This window comes from Colobus angolensis, unplaced genomic scaffold (genome assembly GCF_000951035.1).
Source record: "Colobus angolensis palliatus isolate OR3802 unplaced genomic scaffold, Cang.pa_1.0 Scaffold8, whole genome shotgun sequence".
Lineage (NCBI taxonomy): Eukaryota > Metazoa > Chordata > Mammalia > Primates > Cercopithecidae > Colobus > Colobus angolensis.
The window spans coordinates 8,636,419-8,658,919 of record NW_012121820.1 but is presented as its reverse complement, the minus strand read 5'-3'; the positions used below and the strand labels follow the sequence as shown (position 1 = coordinate 8,658,919).

General features: G+C 36.4%; 1 protein-coding gene across 3 annotated transcripts in view; it reads left to right on the top strand.

The window, feature by feature from the left end:
• STK4 (serine/threonine kinase 4) overlaps positions 1–22,501 on the top strand; it is a 113,314-nt gene that overhangs the window by 32,304 nt on the left and 58,509 nt on the right. For all 3 annotated transcript variants that reach the window (XM_011928971.1, XM_011928972.1, XM_011928973.1), the window contains 3 exons: positions 2,131–2,259; positions 2,905–3,091; positions 20,436–20,593. In XM_011928971.1, the coding sequence (XP_011784361.1) occupies positions 2,131–2,259; positions 2,905–3,091; positions 20,436–20,593 (474 nt within the window). The remainder of the gene's footprint in view (positions 1–2,130; positions 2,260–2,904; positions 3,092–20,435; positions 20,594–22,501) is intronic.

Genomic DNA, 22,501 nt, shown 5'->3' with positions numbered 1-22,501 from the left:
TTGAATCCTGGCTCCCAATTTACTAGCTTTGTGATCTTGGGCAAGTAACTTAACCTCTCTGTTCTTTTAGTTTTGTGATCTATAAAATGGGGATGCAGTACCTGCCTCATGAGTTGCGATGATTAAATGATACAATGTGTGTTACTTTGAACAATGTTCACATGTACTGAAGACAGTATGGTATGAACTTGATAAATATCAGCTATTATAATTGGGCTAGGCCAATCATTTGCAGCCATTTCAGACCCATTTCAGACCCAGTGCCCCCTTTTTATAACCAATGTGTATATTTAAAAACTCTCATTACTTTTTTGGAATGAAACTCACATATACTAAAACCTTTTTATGCCTGTAATTTAAAAAGAATCAATATTGTCTGTGATGTGATGGAGAAGAATAAAGATAATTTATAATGAAATAATATGACTTTCAATTTGCAAATAATTCTGCCTGACCCAGTTTGCAGACATAATGAAATAGATACCTGTGCCTGGCATCATGAATGAGTTTAGATTTAAGAGCTGTAAGAAAATCAGAAACTAGCCGGGCACAGTGGCTCATGCCTGTAATCCCAGCACTTTGGGAGCCTGAGGCAGGTGGATCATTTGAGGTCAGGAGATTGAGACCAGCGTGGCCAACATGGTGAATCCCCATCTCTACTAAAAAAATACAAAAATTAGCTGGGCATAGTGGCACATACCTGTAATCCCAGCAGGAGGCTGAGTCAGGAGAAGCGCTTGAACCCGGGAGGCAGAGGTTACAGTGAGCTGAGATTGTGCCACTGCACTCTAGCCTGGGCAACAGAGCAAGACTCCATCTCAAAAAAAAAAAAAAAGAAAGAAAGAAAATCAGAAACTACGCCATTTAAGAAGTACAGTAAAAAGAATGAATGGACACTAGTATGAAACTGATGTTAAATAATAACAGGCCAGATTTATTTGTCTCTGATTACAGAAGGTGGGATATGATCTTATAGCTTTTCCAAGTGGAAAGAACAGAGCAGTATGATATTATTGCAAATGAGCTGGGTCTTATTTCTAAGTGGATTGCCAAATTCTTTTCCCACCTGGATGGGGTAGTAACAAAATGTCATGGAAATGTATCTCCTGTATTGCAATCTGACCACATTTTGAGGTATACTTTCCGTCTCTGGAGTTCTTACTTGGAACTTGTATCGTTTGATGGGTGATGGAGAACAGAGAATGGATTGCCAAGAAACAATGGGGCAATATTGGAGTAAGTTTGGAAGACAATAGGCAATTCCCCAAAAAGAATTTCCATGTGTAACTTTCACAGCATAGATTTCTTACCACGTGCTACAAATACAAATAATAAAAACATATGATGGTATTAATATTAAAAACTTATAAAGCAATTTTTATTAAGAAATTGAACAATATCCCTTTGTTTCAAGTATCTTTGGTGATTGAATAATATTTGGGTCAAAATCTGTTACATATATATGATCAGTTTTAGTATTTCTGTAGCAACTGCATTTTTGCACTAAAATCCTTTTTACCTAAATGTGTAGTTGGAAATGCTACCATAGAAAGTCAGATGAGTAGATTTTTCAGTGATTTCTAAATAATTTCTTTATTCCATTAAGCTCCTCTCTCTAAAATCACCTCCCAAATCACTGGCCTTTTTGCATATCTCTTGAAAACATTTTTTTGGTATTATCTACTAAGATGTGTACACAACCTGAGACATTTGAAAGATGTGCAGAATCTGCCACAGTTCCTTGTTGTACAGGACAGTTCTGTACTTTGCAGAATTGCTAGTGTCCCATGCCATTTGTGCTCACCAAACATTGTGACCGCTATAACATGTTCCCAACATGTTTATACAACTTCCTCCAGGAGATGATACTCCCTATTGAGAATCGCTAGATTTGACAGAGAGAAATGGCATAGGCATTTCAGCCAGGCTGAAAAAGATGGGCAAAGACTGAATTTGCTCTGCTCAGAGTTATAAAGGGAGTGTGATTTAGCTGTTGTCCAAAGCACAAAGAGAAAGATCAGATTCATTGATTGATTCAACACGTTATCCAGTACCTACTGTGTTCTAGGTACTGTTTTGGCACTGTCGCCATATAAATTGTCCACAGTATTTTCTACTTTGTTCTTTAAGCACCCATTTGTCAAGAGTGCCAAAGGAGTGTCAATACTGCGAGACTTAATTAATGAAGCCATGGATGTGAAACTGAAACGCCAGGAATCCCAGCAGCGGGAAGTGGACCAGGACGATGAAGAAAACTCAGTGAGTGGCAGCCATTGCTGTGGGCCTCAGGCATTGATGCTTGTTATTTTATGATTGCCAAACCAGGTAAGATGAGTAGGAGGTATTGGATCAACTTGGAGCTGGAGACTCTTCCAGCATAGCTGTGTCCTAACCTGGACCAACTCATGCTAGAGGGTTGCTGTATCTGTGCTTGTTCTTCTCCCAGTGCTTCCTAAAACACCTTTAAATTTCACTCTTTTGCCCCCTCATCTTTTAGTCAATTTAACTTTTTATTTAGAGAGAGAATGCTCAGGTCTGGGATTTGGCTTTTCATGTCTTTTTAGGGAATCTGGGATCCATACTTAACATGTAGCTTTTACATTTATAGACTTCCTCACAACCCTGAGATTCCAAAGATGTTCACATGAGTTTCTTAGATCTATGTTGCAAAACTCTATTAAGAAGAGTGGAGGAAGAATTCTTTTAGGGTTAGATACACTGCTTATTATCACGTGGATAAATTTGTCTTCATTGCTTAAGTAACAGTGCTTTCATTTCTGGAAGGAGAGTTTAGGACCTGAATAAGTGTTAAATGTCGAAATATTTTCACTAAGTAGTAGCTATTCAGAAAACTCAAAGTCTTTTGTCAAATTAGCCCCAATTTGAGATTGTATCCGTTCACAGGAAGAGGATGAAATGGATTCTGGCACGATGGTTCGAGCAGTGGGTGATGAGATGGGCACTGTCCGAGTAGCCAGCACCATGACTGATGGAGCCAATACCATGATTGAGCACGATGACACGTTGCCATCACAGCTGGGCACCATGGTGATCAATACAGAGGATGAGGAAGAGGAAGGAACTATGAAAAGTAAGGCTTCTCTAAGTAAATCCACTGACTTCTCAGACCAAGCATACATATTTCAGAGAAGACAGATTCTCATGGTTCATGCAGGCTTAGCTTTGAGTTCTTTCTTTTGTCACAACCGAAGGAGTAGAAAACTTGGAGGTTTGCATTGGGGTCAGGAGGTTTGGGGAGGGGAAAAGCTGACCTGTGGAGTCAAAGTCAAGAAAGCATCAACAGTGAGAAAGGATTTTGCTTTTGAACCAGAGCAGCCATTTTCTCATTGCATGTTGTCATTATTTTCCTTCCTTACCTTGATCTTTGGAAGCACATGCATTATTTGATGCATAATTGCTATCAAGGTGTAATGACATTCTGAGTTATTTACTGTACATACATCTTCAGTTTATTTTCATGACAGTTTGGATCTAACACAAGTTTACCAACGCTGTCAGTCAGTGAAAGATGACTGGACAAGTTGAAAAGTTCTATCCAGTTTCTTCTAGTTTAAACTCATCTCTGCTTCTTTCCATATCTGGCTGATCCTTTTTTGCCTGTAACTAGGCCTAACACCTTGTGTTCAGCTCCTATCTTAGAGTGAAATTCTTGTGTCATTCAGTGCTTGTGATGCTTTATGTTTCATCCCCTGAACTCAAGATTAAGGCACCCTAGAAATCCCATGTTTGGTGATATACAAATTATCAACTAAATGCCATGTACTAGATTGCCCTTCTCCTCCCCTTCTGTTTTAAAAGTATGTTCATTTTGCAGTAATGAGTTACTGACCTCTAGTTCTGTTCATTGACTCTGAGTGCTAAATTGTCTGCTTGTCTTAAGGGGTTTAATTATGTAGATGATTATAATCACTGTACAGTACAACTAGGCCGACCTGTTAGCATGTGTTGTGTATGCACGTGTTAGGGAAATTGTGCCCATTTTTATTTAAATAATTTTTTTCCAAATGTGATTTTCATAATTCAAATGCTAATTCAATGAGTTGTTTATTCTTTTCAGTTTCTGAACTTGGATAGTTTTAGCATGTCTAATGAGAAACATGCATCTTTTATTATAATCATGAAGAGAACTATTTAAAAACCTAAGCAGTCACAGTCTGAGTAACATTAAATAAAATTTGTTCACAGACAGTCTTTTGCAGGTTTTGTAATTCTCACTTTTGGATTACAGATTTGCCACTTATTTTGAGATTTTAAAAAATTCCTTATTGTTTTAGGAGTTACTTAAATTTATCATTATGGAAACTTAAAACATACATACAATTACACAATAATATCATGACCCCTGTGGACCTATATCACTCAGCTTCAGCAGTGATCACCTCACTGCCCAGCTTATTTCAGCCCACTTCACCAAAAAGCAAATAGTAAACACTTTGTAAAAGTATTCATTTTTAAGGCCATAAAAAACAGTGAGAGGAGGAAGGGGAAAAAAAGATTCTTAAGGTAATGGAGACTTCAAAGTCCTAATTTATAGGACATGCTATGACATCAGGGTATTTTGGGTGAGATTTTTTTTTCCCGAACAGCGGGACACATTATTGAAATTGAAGTGACACGAGAGGGTCTTTGTCAGTGTTAGGATCACTGTGCATTTTCCGGGCCAGCAGAGGGAGCTCTGTATTAAGTTAATGGGTTATAATTGTGTTCCCATTTGAGTTAACAAATGCCCTGTATATAAAGGTAGGCTTTATGCTAGAACAAGACCATTATTTATTCATTTTTAAGTGTATTTTAAGTAACCACAATGATACTAGGGCAATGTCTTTATTTTATTTAGTTGGGAGATTGGATACCTCATACTTGGCAAAGTTCAAATAAGAAGTCAGCAAACATCTCAAAATAGTCACTTTTTCTCTCCCTTCCCAGATTTCTCAGTGGACTTGACACAATTGGTGTTCTTTTTCTGTAACATGGTACCGTGCATATAGTTTTGAAACTGTAATCAGCTAAAATGGCCTTACTTGAATAATTGAATAAATTTTTAAAAAACCCAATAATTCTTATGTAGAACTGACTTGAAAGTTCTTGTGTAGAACTGACTTAAAAATATGTATATATACACATACATATATATATATTTTAAGTCAAGTTGTTGGGAGCCAGGACTAAGGCTTATGTTACAGTAAATTACAGTAAAAGTATATATATTCCTGATATATATCAGGAATTTGTTTTTATTTACAATATGAGCTCTAGTAGTCTGTTTTATTTTTCCATCTGAAAGACTTGCTTCCTCCCTCTATCCAGGTCTTTGGTCCTGTCACCTTCTCAGTCCTTCTTTGACCATTTATCTACAATAGATTTCTCATCCCCTTCTTATTTTTCTTTTCATCACAGATTACTTCTTGAAATTTATATCACTATTCTCCCATATAAATTTTTTTTTTTTTTTGAGATGGAGTCTTGCTCTATCACCAGGCTAGAGTGCAGTGGCGCAATCTCAGCTCACTGTAACCTCTGCCTCCTAGGTTCAAGTGATTCCCCTGCCTCCTGAGTAGCTGGGACTACAGGTGCCCCCCACAGCGCCGGGCTAGTTTTTTGTATTTTTAGTAGAGATGGGGTTTCACCGTGTTGGCCAGGATGGTCTCGATCTCCTGACCTCGAGATCCCCCTGCCTCGGCCTCCCAAAGGGCTGTGATTACAGGTGTGAGCCACTGCACCCAGCCTCTCCCATATAAATTTTAGGATCAGTATATCAAATTTTATAAAATACTACTGGAATTTTGACTTAATTGCATTGGATACATAGATTGATTAGGCAGAATTGCCATCTAATTCTTTCTGTGCATGAATGTGGTTTATTTATCTTTTGATCTGTTTGATCTATCTTTCATATTCTTAGATAATTTTATAATTGTACCCACGAAGATGTTTTAGAGCTTTTCATTAAATTTATTTTTAGATACTTATTTGTTGCTATTACAAATGACGTGGTTTAAAAAACTTTTGTTTCTAACATTTTTCTTCTATAGACAACTAGTATAGATATTTATGGACTGTTTTATTCTTTGTAACAGGTTTTCTGGCGATTTCCTTTTTAAAAAAATTGAGACACTCTTATTGTCTGTGAATTATGATTATAGTTTTTCCTTTTGATCTTCATATATAATTTTTTTTTTTTTTTTGAGACACTGTCTCACTCTGGAATGCAGTGGCACGATCCTAGCTCACTGCAGCCTTGAATTCCTGGGGCCAAGCAATCCTCCTGCCTCAGCCACCTGAGTAGCTGGGACCACAGGCATGTGCCACCACACCCATGACTTTTTTTTTGTTTTTATTTTTGGTAGAGATGGGATCTCCCTATGTTGCCCAGGCTGGTCTGGAACTCCTGGGTATAGGTAATCCTCCTTCCTCAACCTCCCAAAGTACTGGGATTACAGGTGTGAACCACCAAGCCTGGCTAAGGTTTTTTTTCTTATTAAGACCTCCAATACAGTGTTGCATAGTAGCGCTGGTAGTGGACCTTCTTGTCTTGTTGCTCACTTTAAAGAAAATTTTTGGAGTTTTTACCATCGAGTCTGATTTTGCAGCAGAATTTGGTCGATACTCCTTAACAGGCTAAATAAGTTTTGATCTGTTTTTAGTTTAAGAGGTTTTATTTAAAAAAAAAAAAAATTCTTTAATTGGTGTTGTTTTGTAGTTTTTTAAAATTTGAATAATTAGCTTTTTAATTTTCTTGCTTACTAATACATTTAATCAACATTATAACTTTTTATCTTAGTTCTGTTTTAGCTGTATTTTATACATTTTCAGATGTGGTATATTGTACATATTTTTTTCCAGTGTGTAGTGCTTGTGCTATGCACATTTATTTTTTAACCCATGAGTTATTCAAAAGTGTTTTTTAATAGCAAATGTATGATTTTTAAAAGCTGCTTATTTAAAAATTTTAATTTATAGAATTGTGGTTGAAAAATGTGGTCTGTGTTATATCAATTCTTTGTTATTTTTTGAGACATTTGTGGCCTAACATGTTATTAATTTTTGTTAAATGTGCTTTGTGTGTCTTAGAAAGAATGTATTTTCTAATTGTTTGGTGCAGGAATCTATATAATTAGTAATCAGTTGCTAATTGTCTTTCATTTGTCTATTCTTTACCAATTTTTGATACTTGATCTTTTAGCTTCTGAAGGAGATTTGTTAAAATTGTTAAATTGTTAAAATTGTCACTGTGTGGTTGTGGGTTTTGTTAATTTTGGTGTTACTAACATCTGTCATCCAGAGTAATATATTGGTGGCACTGAATACAATTGGTAATACTGTGAAAATGATGGAAAATTTTACATATTTTCTGTTTTATATTAAGTTATATATTTTCTCTTTCTTTTATCTTAATATGCAGAAAAATAGTTTCACCATTATCCGTTTTCAAGTAACCATTTTGTTTTTAAAAGAAGAATTTCTTCCATTTTATTTGATCATTATGAAATAGGGTGTTAATATTTAGAGCTAAAATGAAAAGGGTCTGGGATGCAGTGGCTCATGCCTGTAATCTCAGCACTTTGGGAGGCCGAGGTGGGTGTATCACTTGAGGTCAGGAGCTCACGACCAGCCTGACCAGCATGGCGAAACCCCATCTCTACTAAAAATACAAAAAATTAGCTGGACGTAGTGGTGTGCGCCTGTAATCCCAGCTACTAAGGAAGCTGAGGCAGGAGAATTGCTTGAACTCGGGAGGCGGAGGTTGCAGTGAGCCAAGATTGTACCACCGCACTCCAGCCTGGGTGACAGAGCAAGACTCTGTCTCAAAATAAAATAAAATAAAACAAAATTAAAAGGATTAATTTTATACTTGACATAGAAAGAATCCAAGCTTTCACAACGTTATTAAATATTTAAAAAGTCAATTATATGTTTGAGAGCAAAAAAAAATTTTTTTTTAGAGGCAGAGATAACAAAAACATTTTGGAGCAACTGAAGTAGCTTGATTTGCACAGATTTGTAGTTTAGCAGTTAAATGCTTTTGCCCCTTGTGAGGAAATGACAAGCCAAAGGATGGCCGCTTGTAATAACACGTACTCATCCACTAAAGATTTGACATGCGGCGGTTCTTCCTCTCAGGATTCATTGGCGATAATGTCATGGTTTTCTTGTCCTTACCACATTCCCAAGAGATGCATAGCCCTGGTCACTCCTCCTCATCTCCAGGCTTAATAGGTCAATGGAAGGCAGAACTTGGACTACTAATTGAAAGAATGTTTCCCCTGACCAAGCCTTCAGATAGATTCGGTGAATTGAAGGGCGTGAGGTGATGATTCCTCTTTAAAACTTGTGCTTAGTGCATAAGATTCTAATTTTTCTCCTGGAGCAACAGCCACATTAATCTCTTTGAAATAGAATTTTAAAGCATAATGACATAATTAAGTTAGGACAACTCAGAAACATGTTTCAGTTAAATTACTGAGATAGTATTATGTGGTAAAAACATTATGTGTTTATAGTTCCTCAGAATGTCCTAAGTTTCATGAAGGCACCTATTGTTGCTGCGAGTTTCCTCATGTTGAAATCAGGTGAAAGGCTAGGCTGTTGTCAAGATGATTTTACTTCAACACCAAACTTCAGATACTGATTTCAGAGCTGCATAAGATAGAAATTCTTGACTCAGTGCCTATTTGCTTTCCATCTTCCGTTTGAAAGGGGTTGTTAGAACATTGTCTCCCTTGTGTGTTATCTGTCTTATTCTCTCTGACTCAGATTATGGCATTTACAAGTACAGTAATTAGGACATAAAGTACTGCAAGTATTTTAACACTTCTTTTACCACAGTAGCCTTACTGTCCAACTTCTGATCCCTTCAGGATTTAAACATCTATCATCAGAGGATTGTGTTGGTGTATGCTTGCCACTCACAGTCAGCATCATATGAGAGTTTCAGACAGTGTTAGTGCAGTTGTGCACCCCAAAACTAAAGCTGAAAACATTTGATTTTGTTGGAACCCTATCTCTGAGTAAGGGCAAGAGAAGGACAAGGGAGTAGTGGAGTGAACATTGATTTATAGCATCAGAGTCTTTGACTTGAAACTTCGCTGAGGGTCTTACAGACTATGTCACCTTGGTCAAGTTCTTTCCTTTTGAACCCCAGTTTCCTGGTCTGAAAAAATGGGGCACCAAAGTTCCTATTTTGTAGTTTTGTCAAGATGATATGAGATTGTATGTGTAAAATATTTAGTGTGTAAAATATTTAGTGTGTAAATGCTCAAAAATCGTAGGTATTATAATAAGTCTTTTAATGTATGACTGTTTTTTTCATAGGACCTAAACATTTCTTCAACCAGCGCTACTTTTCTTCTTCCTAATTCCTTTTCTCTTGATAGTTATGCTTTTAGTTTTTACTCTTGGTATTAATGGTGCTTTGTAAGTGCCACCCCAAGAATACCTGAGTGCTGGCTTCATGAACATGGTTGAGCTAAGGGAAGGTCACTTGTCAGTTTCAGTAACATTTTACCATTGTGTGGAGAAGAGAGAAGGAGGCTCTGTGTGTGGGGGTGTGTGTGTGTGTGTGTCCATGTATTTTAAATTCCTTGGCAATAAGATGATACATGTTTTGAGAATCTGTTAAATAGCTCAGAATACAAGATGACAGATTTTTAAGAGGGCCAGACTTTAGATACACATGAGCCTTCTTTTGTAAAGTTTCAGCCTCTTATCTTAATACAGTGGCATTTATTACCGACTGGATTTTTTTCCACCCCCAAAAGATAACTGCTGTGGTTCACTGTGCATTTTATCAGTAGCTCCCTTGTGGGTGAGATTTACAATAGAAGAGCAGACATCTTGGTACTTAGGTTTTTCTCACAGTTTCAAAAATAATTCAAGGTTGTCCTGCCAGAGTGGAGACTAAATCCTAATTGTTTGTGCAGTTTTTCTTATTGTATCCAGATGTTGGGCCCACTTTTATCTTTGGAAACCATTAGCATTCTTGATTCTTTTGGAATGAGCCAAAAAGCACAGACTCCTGGTGCCTGAAAATTCATTCAGAACACCCTGCCAGACCACATTTAGGATATGAAAGTACCAGATCTCAGTGTAACTTGGGTGAAGGGCTCAAGGCCTATATGTTTTGAAAGATAGCTACTCTAATATAGTTATATTGGTAAAAGGAGAGCCAAGAACAGCCATGGAGGAAATACATTTTTCAAGAGAGGGCAGTAGCATAATGGTAATGAAGAGCAAAGGAAAGTGAATCACAAAAGATATACTTTGATCCTTAAGCCTAAGAGGCAGATAAATCTTTCTTCATCAGTTAATGGAATATATTATTTCTCTGGTGCTCGAAGCTTGCTGTTCTGACCTTCTTTTATTCAGCAAGAAAATGGAGATACATTTTTAAATATCAATTTAAGTGGACCTATAAAGAAAAAGCAGATGATTCTTTTCAAATGTTTATGCTGTAGAAATATCAATTTGGAATCAGCTATTGTTAAAAATGAATATTTAATGCCAACCAGGAAGCATTTATTAGATAGTCACTATGTGTCATTAATGTGTAGACTATGAAAACCAAATGAGGCATTCACTGCTCTCAGTAACTTACATATTAAATGACATTTGTCATTATCATTATGTATTACTTGTGGCGTGTGTACTGTTCTAATTGTTCTAATTTCTTATGTGTATAGAGCATTACTCTAGACACTTCAAATAATAGTATTTGATAATGACGCAACTTAGGAGCAAGGACCTCTACATATGAAGGTAGTGATATACTGAGACAAATGCTAGGTAAGTGTTACAGAAAAGCGTTAAAGGATTTGTGAAAAGGAAGGCAATGACTCAGATATGCAGGAAGGCTGGGGAAGGATGTTACAGGCAGGTGCAAAGACAGAAAGGTAGAAATGTGTTTTCAGTATTCAGGTTGGCTGAAGCAGATGTGGGTGTTGACTGGATTTTGGAAGACTTTGAATTCCAAAGTAAGGAGTTTGAACCTGATTCTCTTGTTAATAGGGTATCTGAAGACACTTTGACTAGGAAAGTGATAAAATGGAGTTTCAAAAGACTGTAAAAGATGAGCCCAATTAGGAAATTCTTGCAAGAACCAAGCTGTGGACCATTCTCACCTGTGAACTTTTTTTTAATCTTTTTAGATGTGCTGCCACTATTGCTCTAGTTAGTAACCCTTTGAATTTTGGATTTAGATCTCTTTGAATTGATATATTTCAGTTCACCAGAATTAAAATAGCTAGAGCACCATTGCCCAGAAATTAAGTCAATTCATATAGAGGCAATTACCAAAACTGCTTAACTGGAAGAGTTATTCTGGGCTCCAGGGAACCTTGTAACTTATGATTCGAACAATTCTTAGTGGTTTCAAAGGACATTGAAAGGAATATTTATGGCCGTACACAGTTACTTGGATAGTAACCAGTGTAATTAAATGAGCTGATACATGTAAAGCACTTAGGTGCCTGGTAACAAAAACAAAACCCAAAACCACGCACTCATAACAAATGTTAGAAAAAAACAAACCGTGTGATAAGAATTGCACATTAAGGCATATTGTTCCAAGCCAGAGGAAAAGATTTGCAGGAGTACCAGAGTTTTTTTGTTTTGTTTTGTTTTTTGTTTTCTTTTTTTCCTGCCAACATTCATGCACGGAACAGATTAAAAAAGGCAGGCTCTGCCCAGTTCTCTGGTTTGCACAAAATTAATTACGATTTAAGTAGAAAAGAATCATTGTAGGAATTAAGGAAATAGTAGATTGACCATTGTGGTTTACTTAGTGCCAGTCTGGAAAATGAAGGTTTGAAATTGAAGGTCATGAAGTTTAAGGTCTAGTAGATGGTCATTCCAGTGGAACAGTGGACTTCAGTCTTTGGTCAAGCTTCTTCCCAGTTACGACTACCCAGGCATTGTGTTGTACTTCATATGAATCCAGAAATAAGAGCAAATAATAAAGGGAAGGTGTCTTGCTGCTTAAAAAAAATTGAGTTACTGACATATAATTTACACACCATACAGTTTATTCATTTAAAGTGTACAGTTTAATGGTTTTTAGTTTATTCACAGAGTTGTGCAACCATCACCACAATCTAATTTTTGAAGTTCTACATCTAATTTTTAAAGTTCTAGTTTTTTTTTTTTTAATTTGGAGACAGGATCTTGGTCTGTTGCCCAGGCTGAAGTGCATTGGCACGATCATAGCTTACTACAGTCTTTAACTGGGCTCAGGTGATCCTTCTGCATTAGCCTCCTGAGTAGTTGGGACTACAGGTGTGCACCACTATGCCCGGCTAATTAAAAAAAATTTTTTTGTAGAGACAGGGTCTCACTATGTTGCTCAGGCTAGTCTTGAACTCATGGCCTTAAGCCATCCTCGTGCCTTGGCCACCTGAAGTGCTGGGATTACAGGCATGAGCCACCATGCCTGGCCACTATTTTTAAATTGAGATATAATTATATGTCATAAAATTTTCCATTTTAAAGCACAGAATTCAGTGTTTTTTTAGGATATTAAGAAGGTATTGCAACTTTAATCACTATTGAATTCAAGACATTTTTATCATCCCCTCAAAAAACTCTAATCCTTTTAGCAGTCACTTCTCATTCTCCTCTCACTTGATCTTAGCCAAAAGGCCGAGAAGCGATTCTCATTCTCCTCTCATCCCCAGGCAACCATTAATCTACTTTCTGTCTCTATAGATTTGCCTATTTTGGACATTTTATGTAAACGGAATCATACAACGTGGCCTTTTGAGAATGGCTTCTTTCATTTTGCATAATGTTTTTAAGGTTTATCCATGTTATAGCATGTATCAGTATTTCTTTTTGTTGCTGAATAGTATTCCACTGTATGGATACACTGCATTTAGTTTATCTGTTCATCAGCTGATGGACATTTGGGTTGTTGATTCCTTTTGCTTTTACTAGCATTTTTCAAAGGAAAATAAATGGAAGATACAGTTGCTTATGAATTCACTGCTTTGTCTGTAGGCTTAGAGAGATTGTTCATTTAGCTTGACAAACGCTGCTTACAAAGAAAAATAGGCCAGTCTTAGTATATGAATTCATGCATTTCCTGCATCAGATAAAGGAATCAGAACAAGATGTAGTTATTTTCAAAGCCTGATTTCTCTCTTCAGTCCATTCTTTCTATGGCTTTAGGTTTCTTGTATTATCATTCAGCTGAACATCTTTATTTCTTGGGATACATCTGGAAAAATACGCTAGCTCAAGTTAAAACAAAAAAATCCACCAGCCAGCTGAAGCCCTAGGGGACAGCATGGCCTTTCATCAGCTTGGAATGATTCTCTATGCTTTTCAACCTGATAGGCTGCTGTCCAGCACACTTGATCATCTATCTAGCTAAAGGGTGCTGAAAGAAAAGTTCAAAGATAAGGTTACTGGGAAAATTACATTTCCCCACTCTTTCTGCACTTAGTTTGATGGCAGTCCTAACATGTCAAGAATCTTTATTTTGATTTTAGAGACTGTACAATATGAGATGTAGCTCACTAAACTTAAAACCTGATATTTGGCATTCAAATCCCATCCTTGTCCGTTACTAGCTTAGAAATCTTCTGCAAATTTCTCACTTGTAAAAGGGGCATAATAACACATATCTCAAAAGACTCTTTGAGGATTAAGTGATATAGTACATTTTCTGGCACTTGGTAGATGCGTATTAAGTGTAAGGCTTTTCCTCCTCTGCTTTATATGGTGGTCATGCAGTTTGGATGAGTGCAAAAGCACCTAGTAGAAAGCCTGAAATTTAGAAGGTATTTAGTGAATGTGTGTTGAATTTGAACCTAAGTTTTCAAATAATAGAACTGTTTTTGTAGATTTAGGGGTGTATGTTTATGCGTGTGTGTGTGTGTGTGTGTGTGTGTGTATGTTTATGTGTGAGAGAGAGAGATACTGAAACTGTATCAGTTAGCTTTTGCTGCATTATAAACCACCCTAAAATTTAGTGGTTTAAAATAGCCATTTTATTTAACTTGATTCATGATTCTGTAGGTTGGCAGTTAGAGTTAGGTTGGTCACAGGTAGGCAGGCAATTCTGGTCTGAGCTGGTTAGCTCTGCTCTGTGGTCAGCTGGTGCCATAACAGCTGGGGATGGCTGATTTGGGCCTCTCCACGTAGTATTTCACCATCTAGCAGGCTCAGGTTTATTTATATTATGGTAAAATGTACAAGACTTTTTTTTTTTTTGAGACAGGGTCTTGCTCTGTTACCCAGGCTGGAGTGCAGTTATGCGATCATAGTTCACTGCAGCCTTGACCTCCTGGGCTCAGGTGATCCTCCTGCCTCAACCTCCCAAATATTTGAGACCACAGGTGCATGCCACCACACCTAGCTAATTTTTTTTAAAAAAATATTGTTTGTAGAGACCAGGTCTTGCTATGTTGCCCAGGCTGGTCTCGAACTCCTGGGCTCAAGCAGTCCTCCCACCTTGGCCTCCAAAGTGGTGGGACTACAAGCATGAGCCACCATGCCTAGCCTCCCCAAGAATTTTTAAGTCTCTTCTTGCTATACATTTGCTGTTGTCTCAAAGACCAAGGCAGGTTAGATAACCAGGCCCAGAGTCACTGTGAGAGGGCATAAGGCGAGGATGAAGATACCAGGAGGAAATTGTGGCCATTTAAAAAGATAATTTATCTTAGATACTAATTGTGATAGGAATACAAATCTGTTTACTGAGAGTTATTATCAGTCTATAAAATCAGACTTAGGACAGGTGCTGCAATTTAATGACAGTGTTATTCACAATAGGAATGCTGTCTTCTTCATATAAACTTAACATGTCAGTGAAGCACTCTTACACATAAGGAAAGAACCATTATGGTGGAGGCATTTAATTTCCGGAATCACTGAATACAAGGATCAGCTAACTTTTTGAATGTCTGCTGTTTCTTGCCAGTTAAAATAGCTTCCCCTATCAGTCAGTTCATTCAATTTTTCACTTTAGTTCCATAAAATATTATTATCATCTGCATCTCTAGACATCTTTATTACAGTTTAAGTCACCTCTTCCATCTGTTAAACCACCAACAACAAAAAATCCAAAGAATCAGAGATATTCTTGTCACTAAAATATTTCTTGAGTCTCAACTATTTTTCATTTTGGTCTTTGCTTTATGCCTGTACACATCTAGTTGTAGCATGTTTTAGATTAGAGGCATCCAGTATCATAATCCTACTGGAGATAAGAACTTCTTCTTTTGAATAGTTATTAATAACTGAGTATAAATATGTTTTCATATGCTACTGCCAAGTCATAAAATCGTGGAACTTTTCAAAGCTTCACAGAACATTAGGTATAATCTGGCCCTGTGTCTTCTTTTTGCAGACTGGGAACCTGTGGTTTTACCAAGATCATATAGTCAGAACTGGAATCTAAATCTTTGAACTGCAGAATAGGGATTTACTTTCCATTTTTTTTTTTTATTGTGGTAAAATATACATAACATAAAACTTGAGGAGAGGGATTTTTCCATTCTTCTGTCTCCAAAATCAACTTTAGCTTTTTGGCAATCTGATAAATGTAACATTTTAAGTAAACATTTTGCTATAATTAAATTTCTAATACGTATGTGCATTTTACTTGCAGCTTATATCTCAATATGTGATTAGATAAAAAACTTCTCTTTTTATTTCACTTTAGTTTTTGGAAATTTGAATTCTAGTAAATGTCAGGTATAATCAGGTCCCTGGTATTGATATCAGAAGGTAAAAGCAAATATATTTTAGATAGACTTCCTTATTTGTGGATTTTCATTGTTGAAAGAGACAAAGAACAGTTGGTGTTTTAACTTCAAAAATTAGAAATTTTTAAGTGGTTTGGTAAGAAAGAAGAACTCAAATATGAGGAAGGCAGATGTTCTCACTTTTTCATCTGAACAGTGACAGATGTTAGACAAATGATTATATTCTCGCTTAACAGACATTTCTTTGATTTTTATGACATCGTTTAGAATTAGTCCACAGAAATGTTATCTTTAGTGTTTCATCATCCTTGGCTTAAAGATTCAATTTCTTAAGTCCACCTGTATTGCAACTGAAAGGAATTAATGAAGAACCATAGAAATACATTGTTGGATATAATACTTTTTTTTTTTTTTTTTTTTTGAGAAGGAGTCTCGCTCAGTCGCCCAGGCCACGCCATTCTCCTGCCTCAGCCTCCCGAGTAGCTGGGACTACAGGCGCCCGCCGCCACGCCCGGCTAATTTTTTGCATTTTTAGTAGAGACCGGGTTTCACCGTGTTAGCCAGGATGGTCTCAATCTCCTGACCTCGTGATTTGCCTGCCTCGGCCTCCCAAAGTGCTGGGATTACAGGCCTGAGCCACCGCGCCCGGCCGGATATAATACTTTTTAAACAAGAATGATGCCCTTATGGTTTTTGTAAATTCCATTGGAGAAAAAGTTTTAAATTACCTGTTATTTCTGTCCAGAAGTCACCATTTTTATTGATAAACTCAATTTAGTCATTTATCTGTGCATATGTAAAGATGAATGGATGGATGGATGAACAGACATAAGTGACAGAAATAATGAAAAGAGAGAGGTTGGTGCATGATATATGCAGCTTACTCTCAAATTTTAAGTGTGTATTTCCTAAGAAGATATCCTTTTTTGTTTGTATTTCCTACAAAGGAGATGCTCTTTTTTGTTACCACAATAAAGTGGTCAAAGAGTGATTTTTCCTTTTTATTTCTTGAGACCATGTCTCACTCTGTCTCCCAGGCTGGAGTGCAGTTGCATGATCATGGCTCACTGCAGACTTCACCTCCCAGCCTCCCAAGTAACTGGGACTACAGACATGTACCACCATACCTGGCTAATTTTTTTTATTTTTAGTAGAGTCAAGGTCTCAACATGTTGCCCAGGCTGGTCTCAAATTCCTTAGCTCAAGGGATGCTCCTCTTTTGGCCTCCCAAAGGTTTGGGGTTACAGGGTGTGAACCACTGTGCCCAGCGTAAATAGTAATTTTTCTAAAGAGGAGTTCTCCCTTCTCTCCCAAACCTCCTCACTTTTAGATTATTGCTCTGATCTCTTACTGAGTGCATTCTTTTTGATGCTCAGAGTGTCCCAAAATTTACCAGTGATGGTCCTTCAAGGTGGCTCCTGTATCCTTTTGATATGTCCCCATCAGTTTTTGAGTACTTGCTTGCCTTTTTTTTTTTTTTGGCACAAAAAATATTCCAGATTCAGGTCCATTTTGTAATTTTCCTGCCTTAGATTGGAATCAACTGTTTTTCTTAAGTAATTCTAGTTCCTTTTAGCAGGAAATGGTATTTGGAAACCGATATTTGAGCCACTGACACGTGCTTATTTGTACTGGAGTGTCATTGCTCCACGCCTTTTGATGAAGAAAGCTCAGAAAGGCCTTTTTTTTTTTTAAATCATGAGGTCATAATACCTCAGTTCAAATACAACACAGCAAGTTGCTGTGCCTTTCCCAATTTCACATTTTGATATTTAGATAGTGTCAGATCCCCTTCACAGGGATTATGCCATTTTGTATTCCAGGTCAGCAATGTGTGAGTGCCTGTGCCCCCATAGCCTTGCCAACAGATAGTGTGTTTTCAAGCTTTTGAAGCTTTGCCAGTCTAAAATGTAAGAAATGGTCCCTCTATGTAGTTTTAATTTGAATTTCTCCTATTATGAGTGAACCTTAGCAATTTTTTCATGTTTAGGGACCCATTGGATATCTTTGTGTGTTTATTATCTTTTCAAGTCTTTAGTCTAGTTTTCTTCTTTTCTTCTGTTGTCTTTCCCTTGATTTAAGAAGTTCTTGGGAGCTTATCTCCGTAACATATAAATAATTCTTAAAATTTTCTTTCTTTCTTTTTTCTTTTTTTTTTGAGGTGGAATCTTACTCTATTGCCCAGGCTGTAGTGCAATGGCACGATCTTGGCTCACTGCAACCTCCACCTCCTGGGTTCAAGTGATGCTTCCGCCTCAGCCTCCCAAGTTGCTGGGATTATAGGCTCCTGCCACCGAGCCCAGCTGATTTTTGTATTTTTAGTAGAGGTGGGGTTTCACCATGTTGGCCAGGCTGGTCTCGAATTCTTGATATCAGGTGATCCTCCTCGGCTTCCCAAAGTGTTGGGATTACAGGCGTGAGCCACCACGCCTGGCTAAAATTTTCTTTTTATTTAAAGAAAATTCTTTAAAACATTTTAATGGTGTTTGTTTGTCATTTGTCTTCTGTCTTGGCTTATAAGGTTTGTGTGTGTGATTATTAATTTTTTAAAATTTGTGGTGTTTTCTTCACATAAAAGGTTTTTACCCATTTTTAAAATTATATCTGGATTTATATCATAGTTGGAAAGCCTTTTCCATACCAGGTTTTAAATGCATTCACACGTTTTGTTTCAGTATTAAAGATTTCGATTTTTTGCAATTAGATTTCTTATCCATTTGGAGTTTTCCAGGCTTAAGGTATGAGATATAGATTCAATTTAATCTTTTCTCAAATAGTTGTCCCATTATTTGGATAGCCATTTGGACTTTTTATTTTGTTTCTAAGCTTTCTATTCTGTTCAGTGGGTTGAGATATTTTGTATAAACGTTTGCTGTGTATTATATATGCCAGCAGTTTGCAGCACTTTTGAAGTTGCTTGACTTTAGGGGGTTCTCTGAATAGTTTTTTTTTAAATTTTTTTTTAATGTGTAGGATTATGTGTAAGATTTCTGCAGAGTTGTCTCTGAGCCAGTCTTCTCCTTTGGTGGTCTGAGAGGAGGGGACTGAGCAAAAGAACATAGTTTCCCGACTCATTGGCAAATCTAATACACCACCATTTTTACAAGTTTTATTTTGTTGTAGTTCCTGCAGAACTATATTATGAAGTAGTACCTTAAATTTAATTTAAAAATGAAAACAAGCATGAAAAGTACCTAACATCATACCTAGAGCACACAAAACAAAACACCATATACTTGCTGATTGGTCCTAGCGAATAATGTATTTAATTCTTAATTAGTGAGGAGAAAACAGTGTAGTAGGAAACCATTGGCAGTGTGTGGATGTGGGCAGATACGGGATTGGCTGCTGTTGATCTTAGCAATGATGATAGTGAGAAAAATAACAACTGTTCTGAGAGGTAGGGTGGCTGGCCTGAAACTAGACTAGGAAGTGTCATGAAATAAGTAAGATTGCATAGCCCAAGGGTGCCTGGAGAGAAACACTTGCTGTTCTTTATCTTCTAGATACCTTCTTATCTATTTCTTAAGGTGCTGAACCTTCTGGTTGTTTTTCCTGTTTACTGTAGGAAAGGGCCATATAAACTCCTATGTTCATGGAAAGCAATGAAAAATACTTCCTGTATCTCCCTATATTAGAATACTAATCACAGGCACCAAGATACTTCAACCTTTGAAATAGGTACATTCAGCTAGCTTGATTTTTAAATCATGCCAGGTAAAATTATTCTTTCTGCTCTTGTTACTAGTAACTAATAGCTGCTGTATTCTGCTGTCTTAATGGTTACTGCTGCTGTGTAACTGCTGATGCTTTTCTCCAGGATGATTTGAGGCCCAGTCTAAGTCGCCTTTTACCAATCTTCCCTGACCACACAGCCTGCAAGAACTGGGCACATATAATTCTTGTAATCAGTTCTATTTATTTAATACCTGTTCAATACTATCTTCTTTAAAAAATGTTCATAAGAAGTAAATAAAATCACCAATAGTGCTGCTACCAGAGATAAATCCTGTTAACATTTTGGGTATTTTCCACTAGTTTTTTTTTTTTCTCCTATACATGATTTTATAGAGTCAAAATCTTACTGTATATATAATACTGTATCCTATTTTTTCCCTTAAGTTTATTGTAAGCCGTATATAGATAGTATTTTTAAAGTTACATAATATTTCAGAGTGGATTAATTGTGATTTATTTATGTTTTCTTTTTCATGTATATTTTTCTCATTATTCCAGTTAGATTATGAGATTATCAAAGAAAGTCACCTTACTGTATCATCCCCTCTTCCTACTTAAGTGCCTGTAGAGAATATTGTTTATGATAGATGCTAAATAAATATTTTTGGTTGCTTCTGTTTCATTCTAAATATTATAGGGGCTATTTGCTATAGGAGACTCCAAATGTATTATTTGCAGATTATCAGAATTATTGCATCACCCAAATCTTTCCATCTAGAAAAAGGGACCCCAGGGAAATTTGTGAATGTATTTTAAGGGAAATCTTAACTCCTCTGAAATTCCATGAGAATTTTTTGAGCAAGTATTTGTGCATTTTTCTCTAGTTTCACTAGATTTTTGAAGGAGTCCTTTATCTAACCGAAATATCCACTGATCCAGAGATTGTAGCCCATCTGGAGACAGGTCTATTTATTAAACTTATCTAAAATTTTAGAGCGTTTCTTTTCATTTTTCATTTTTCTTGGTTTTCAGGAAGGGATGAGACCATGCAGCCTGCAAAACCATCTTTTCTTGAATATTTTGAACAAAAAGAAAAGGAAAACCAGATCAATAGCTTTGGCAAGAGTGTACCTGGTCCACTGAAAAATTCTTCAGATTGGAAAATACCACAAGATGGAGACTACGAGTTTGTAAGTAGTGTTGGAAGTAAATGGTTATGTCTTCGGGGGAAGTTATTTGAAATATCACACATTCAATTATGTCATTTCACTGAAAGTGCCCAAGCATTTTCTTATGCATTTTGAGTCTCCTAAACCATCCCTGACAGTGTCTCCTGAGCTGAAGGACAATGTTTTGATTGATGTTTGAGCCGTTCTCTGGTCCCTGATTAGTGGCATCTTTTTTGCTTTCAAAATCCATATTCACGTTTTCTTTTTGTCCAATTTGAAATTGTTCATGGTGAGAGAAGTATTCAGTCATCAAATGAAATTGCAACTGTCTTTAATAGTTTATTTGGGGTTTTGATTTTATATTTAAGAATTAGATTGGAGGGTGATTGACGCTGTTTTGTGGTGTCCTTGTTGTTTTGCTAACTATTCTTCTAATTTTAACCCTGCTGAAAGGATTATTCTCAGTTTTTTCAGAGGATGAATGTATAATTATTCCAGTTTCATATGAAAAACTGGATGTGTTTTGCTTTCTCTACTGTGGAACATTTTCCCTCAACCATAGACACTTATTAATGTTCATAGGAATTTAAGGAGTAGAGCAATAAAAATTTTAGGAAAAAATAAGCTAAGGAGTCTGCATTTTCTTCTTGACTCTTACTAGTAAAGATTTTTCTCTTCAGGAACTTTTTATTTTTACATTCTTAAATTCTGAAGTTTGATCCTCATCTGTCGTAATTCTGTTGTTTATAAAAGAGCTTAGACTCTGATAGACCTGTCTAGTTCTGGCTTTCCACTATACTACTGACTGACCTAGAGGAAATGATGCCATTCTTCCATAACTTAATTTCTACTTTTATAAAATGGCGGGAATGTTATAGTTTATACAACTAATGGTAGGGATCCTTTGAGGACCAGAATAACTCATCTGAGGCAAATTAACTGATTAGTCACTGAACTGATTAGTCACAGTTTTCTCATACTAGAACCCAGTTTCATTTGTTTTATTACCTGTTTGTTCATTTACTTACTTATCCAGTGTTGTTGTTGTTGTTGTTGTTGTTTCTTTTTTGAATGTCATGTGTTTGACACTGTTCTAGGGATGTAGTCATTAACAGAACAGCCAAAAACACATCCCTCATGGAGGTTTCATTCTAGGCGAAGGAAAATAAGTATTTAGTGTGTCAAATGGTAGCAAGTATTGTAAAAAATATAAAGCAAAAGGGAGGTTGGTGGCGGGGAGAGAGAGAGAGAGTGTGTGTATGTGTGTGTGTGTGTGTGTTGTGTGTAGTTTTTTAAAAATAGAGTAGTCAAGGAAGTTCTCACTGGTAAGAAGATGAGAATGTGAACTATGTGAATATCCAGAGGAGAGATTTTTAGGCAGCAGGAATAGCAGATTCAAAGATCCTGAGGCAGAGACTTGGCTAGTGTGTTTACAGAACAACAAAGAAACAGTATGTTTTGGAATGGCATCAATAGGATGTGCAGCAGGAAATGATATCAGAGATATAATGGAGAGCAAGATAATGTAGGGCTTTTTATGTAATAAAAAGGACTTTAACTTTTACTCTTGAATGGAATGAAAGACCATTGGGAGGGGTGACTTGATCCTGTTTATATTTATTTATTTTTTTTTATTTTTTTTATTTTTATTTTTTTTTTATAAGTTAAATTATTTAAGTTTATTATTAAGTTATTATCCTTCCCATCCAAAATATTTTTTAAATCCTAAGACAACTTCATTGTAGTTTTAGTTATTACAAACGAGAGCAATCTTTAGCAAGTTTGGAATATGAAAATAATAGCTTATTTAGGCTATCTGTTGAATTTGTTTCATATTTCAGTTCACCCTTGAACAATGTGGGGGCTATGGGCGCTGACCCTCATCAAAAATTAGCATGTAACTGTTGTCTTCCCCAAAACTTTTTTTTT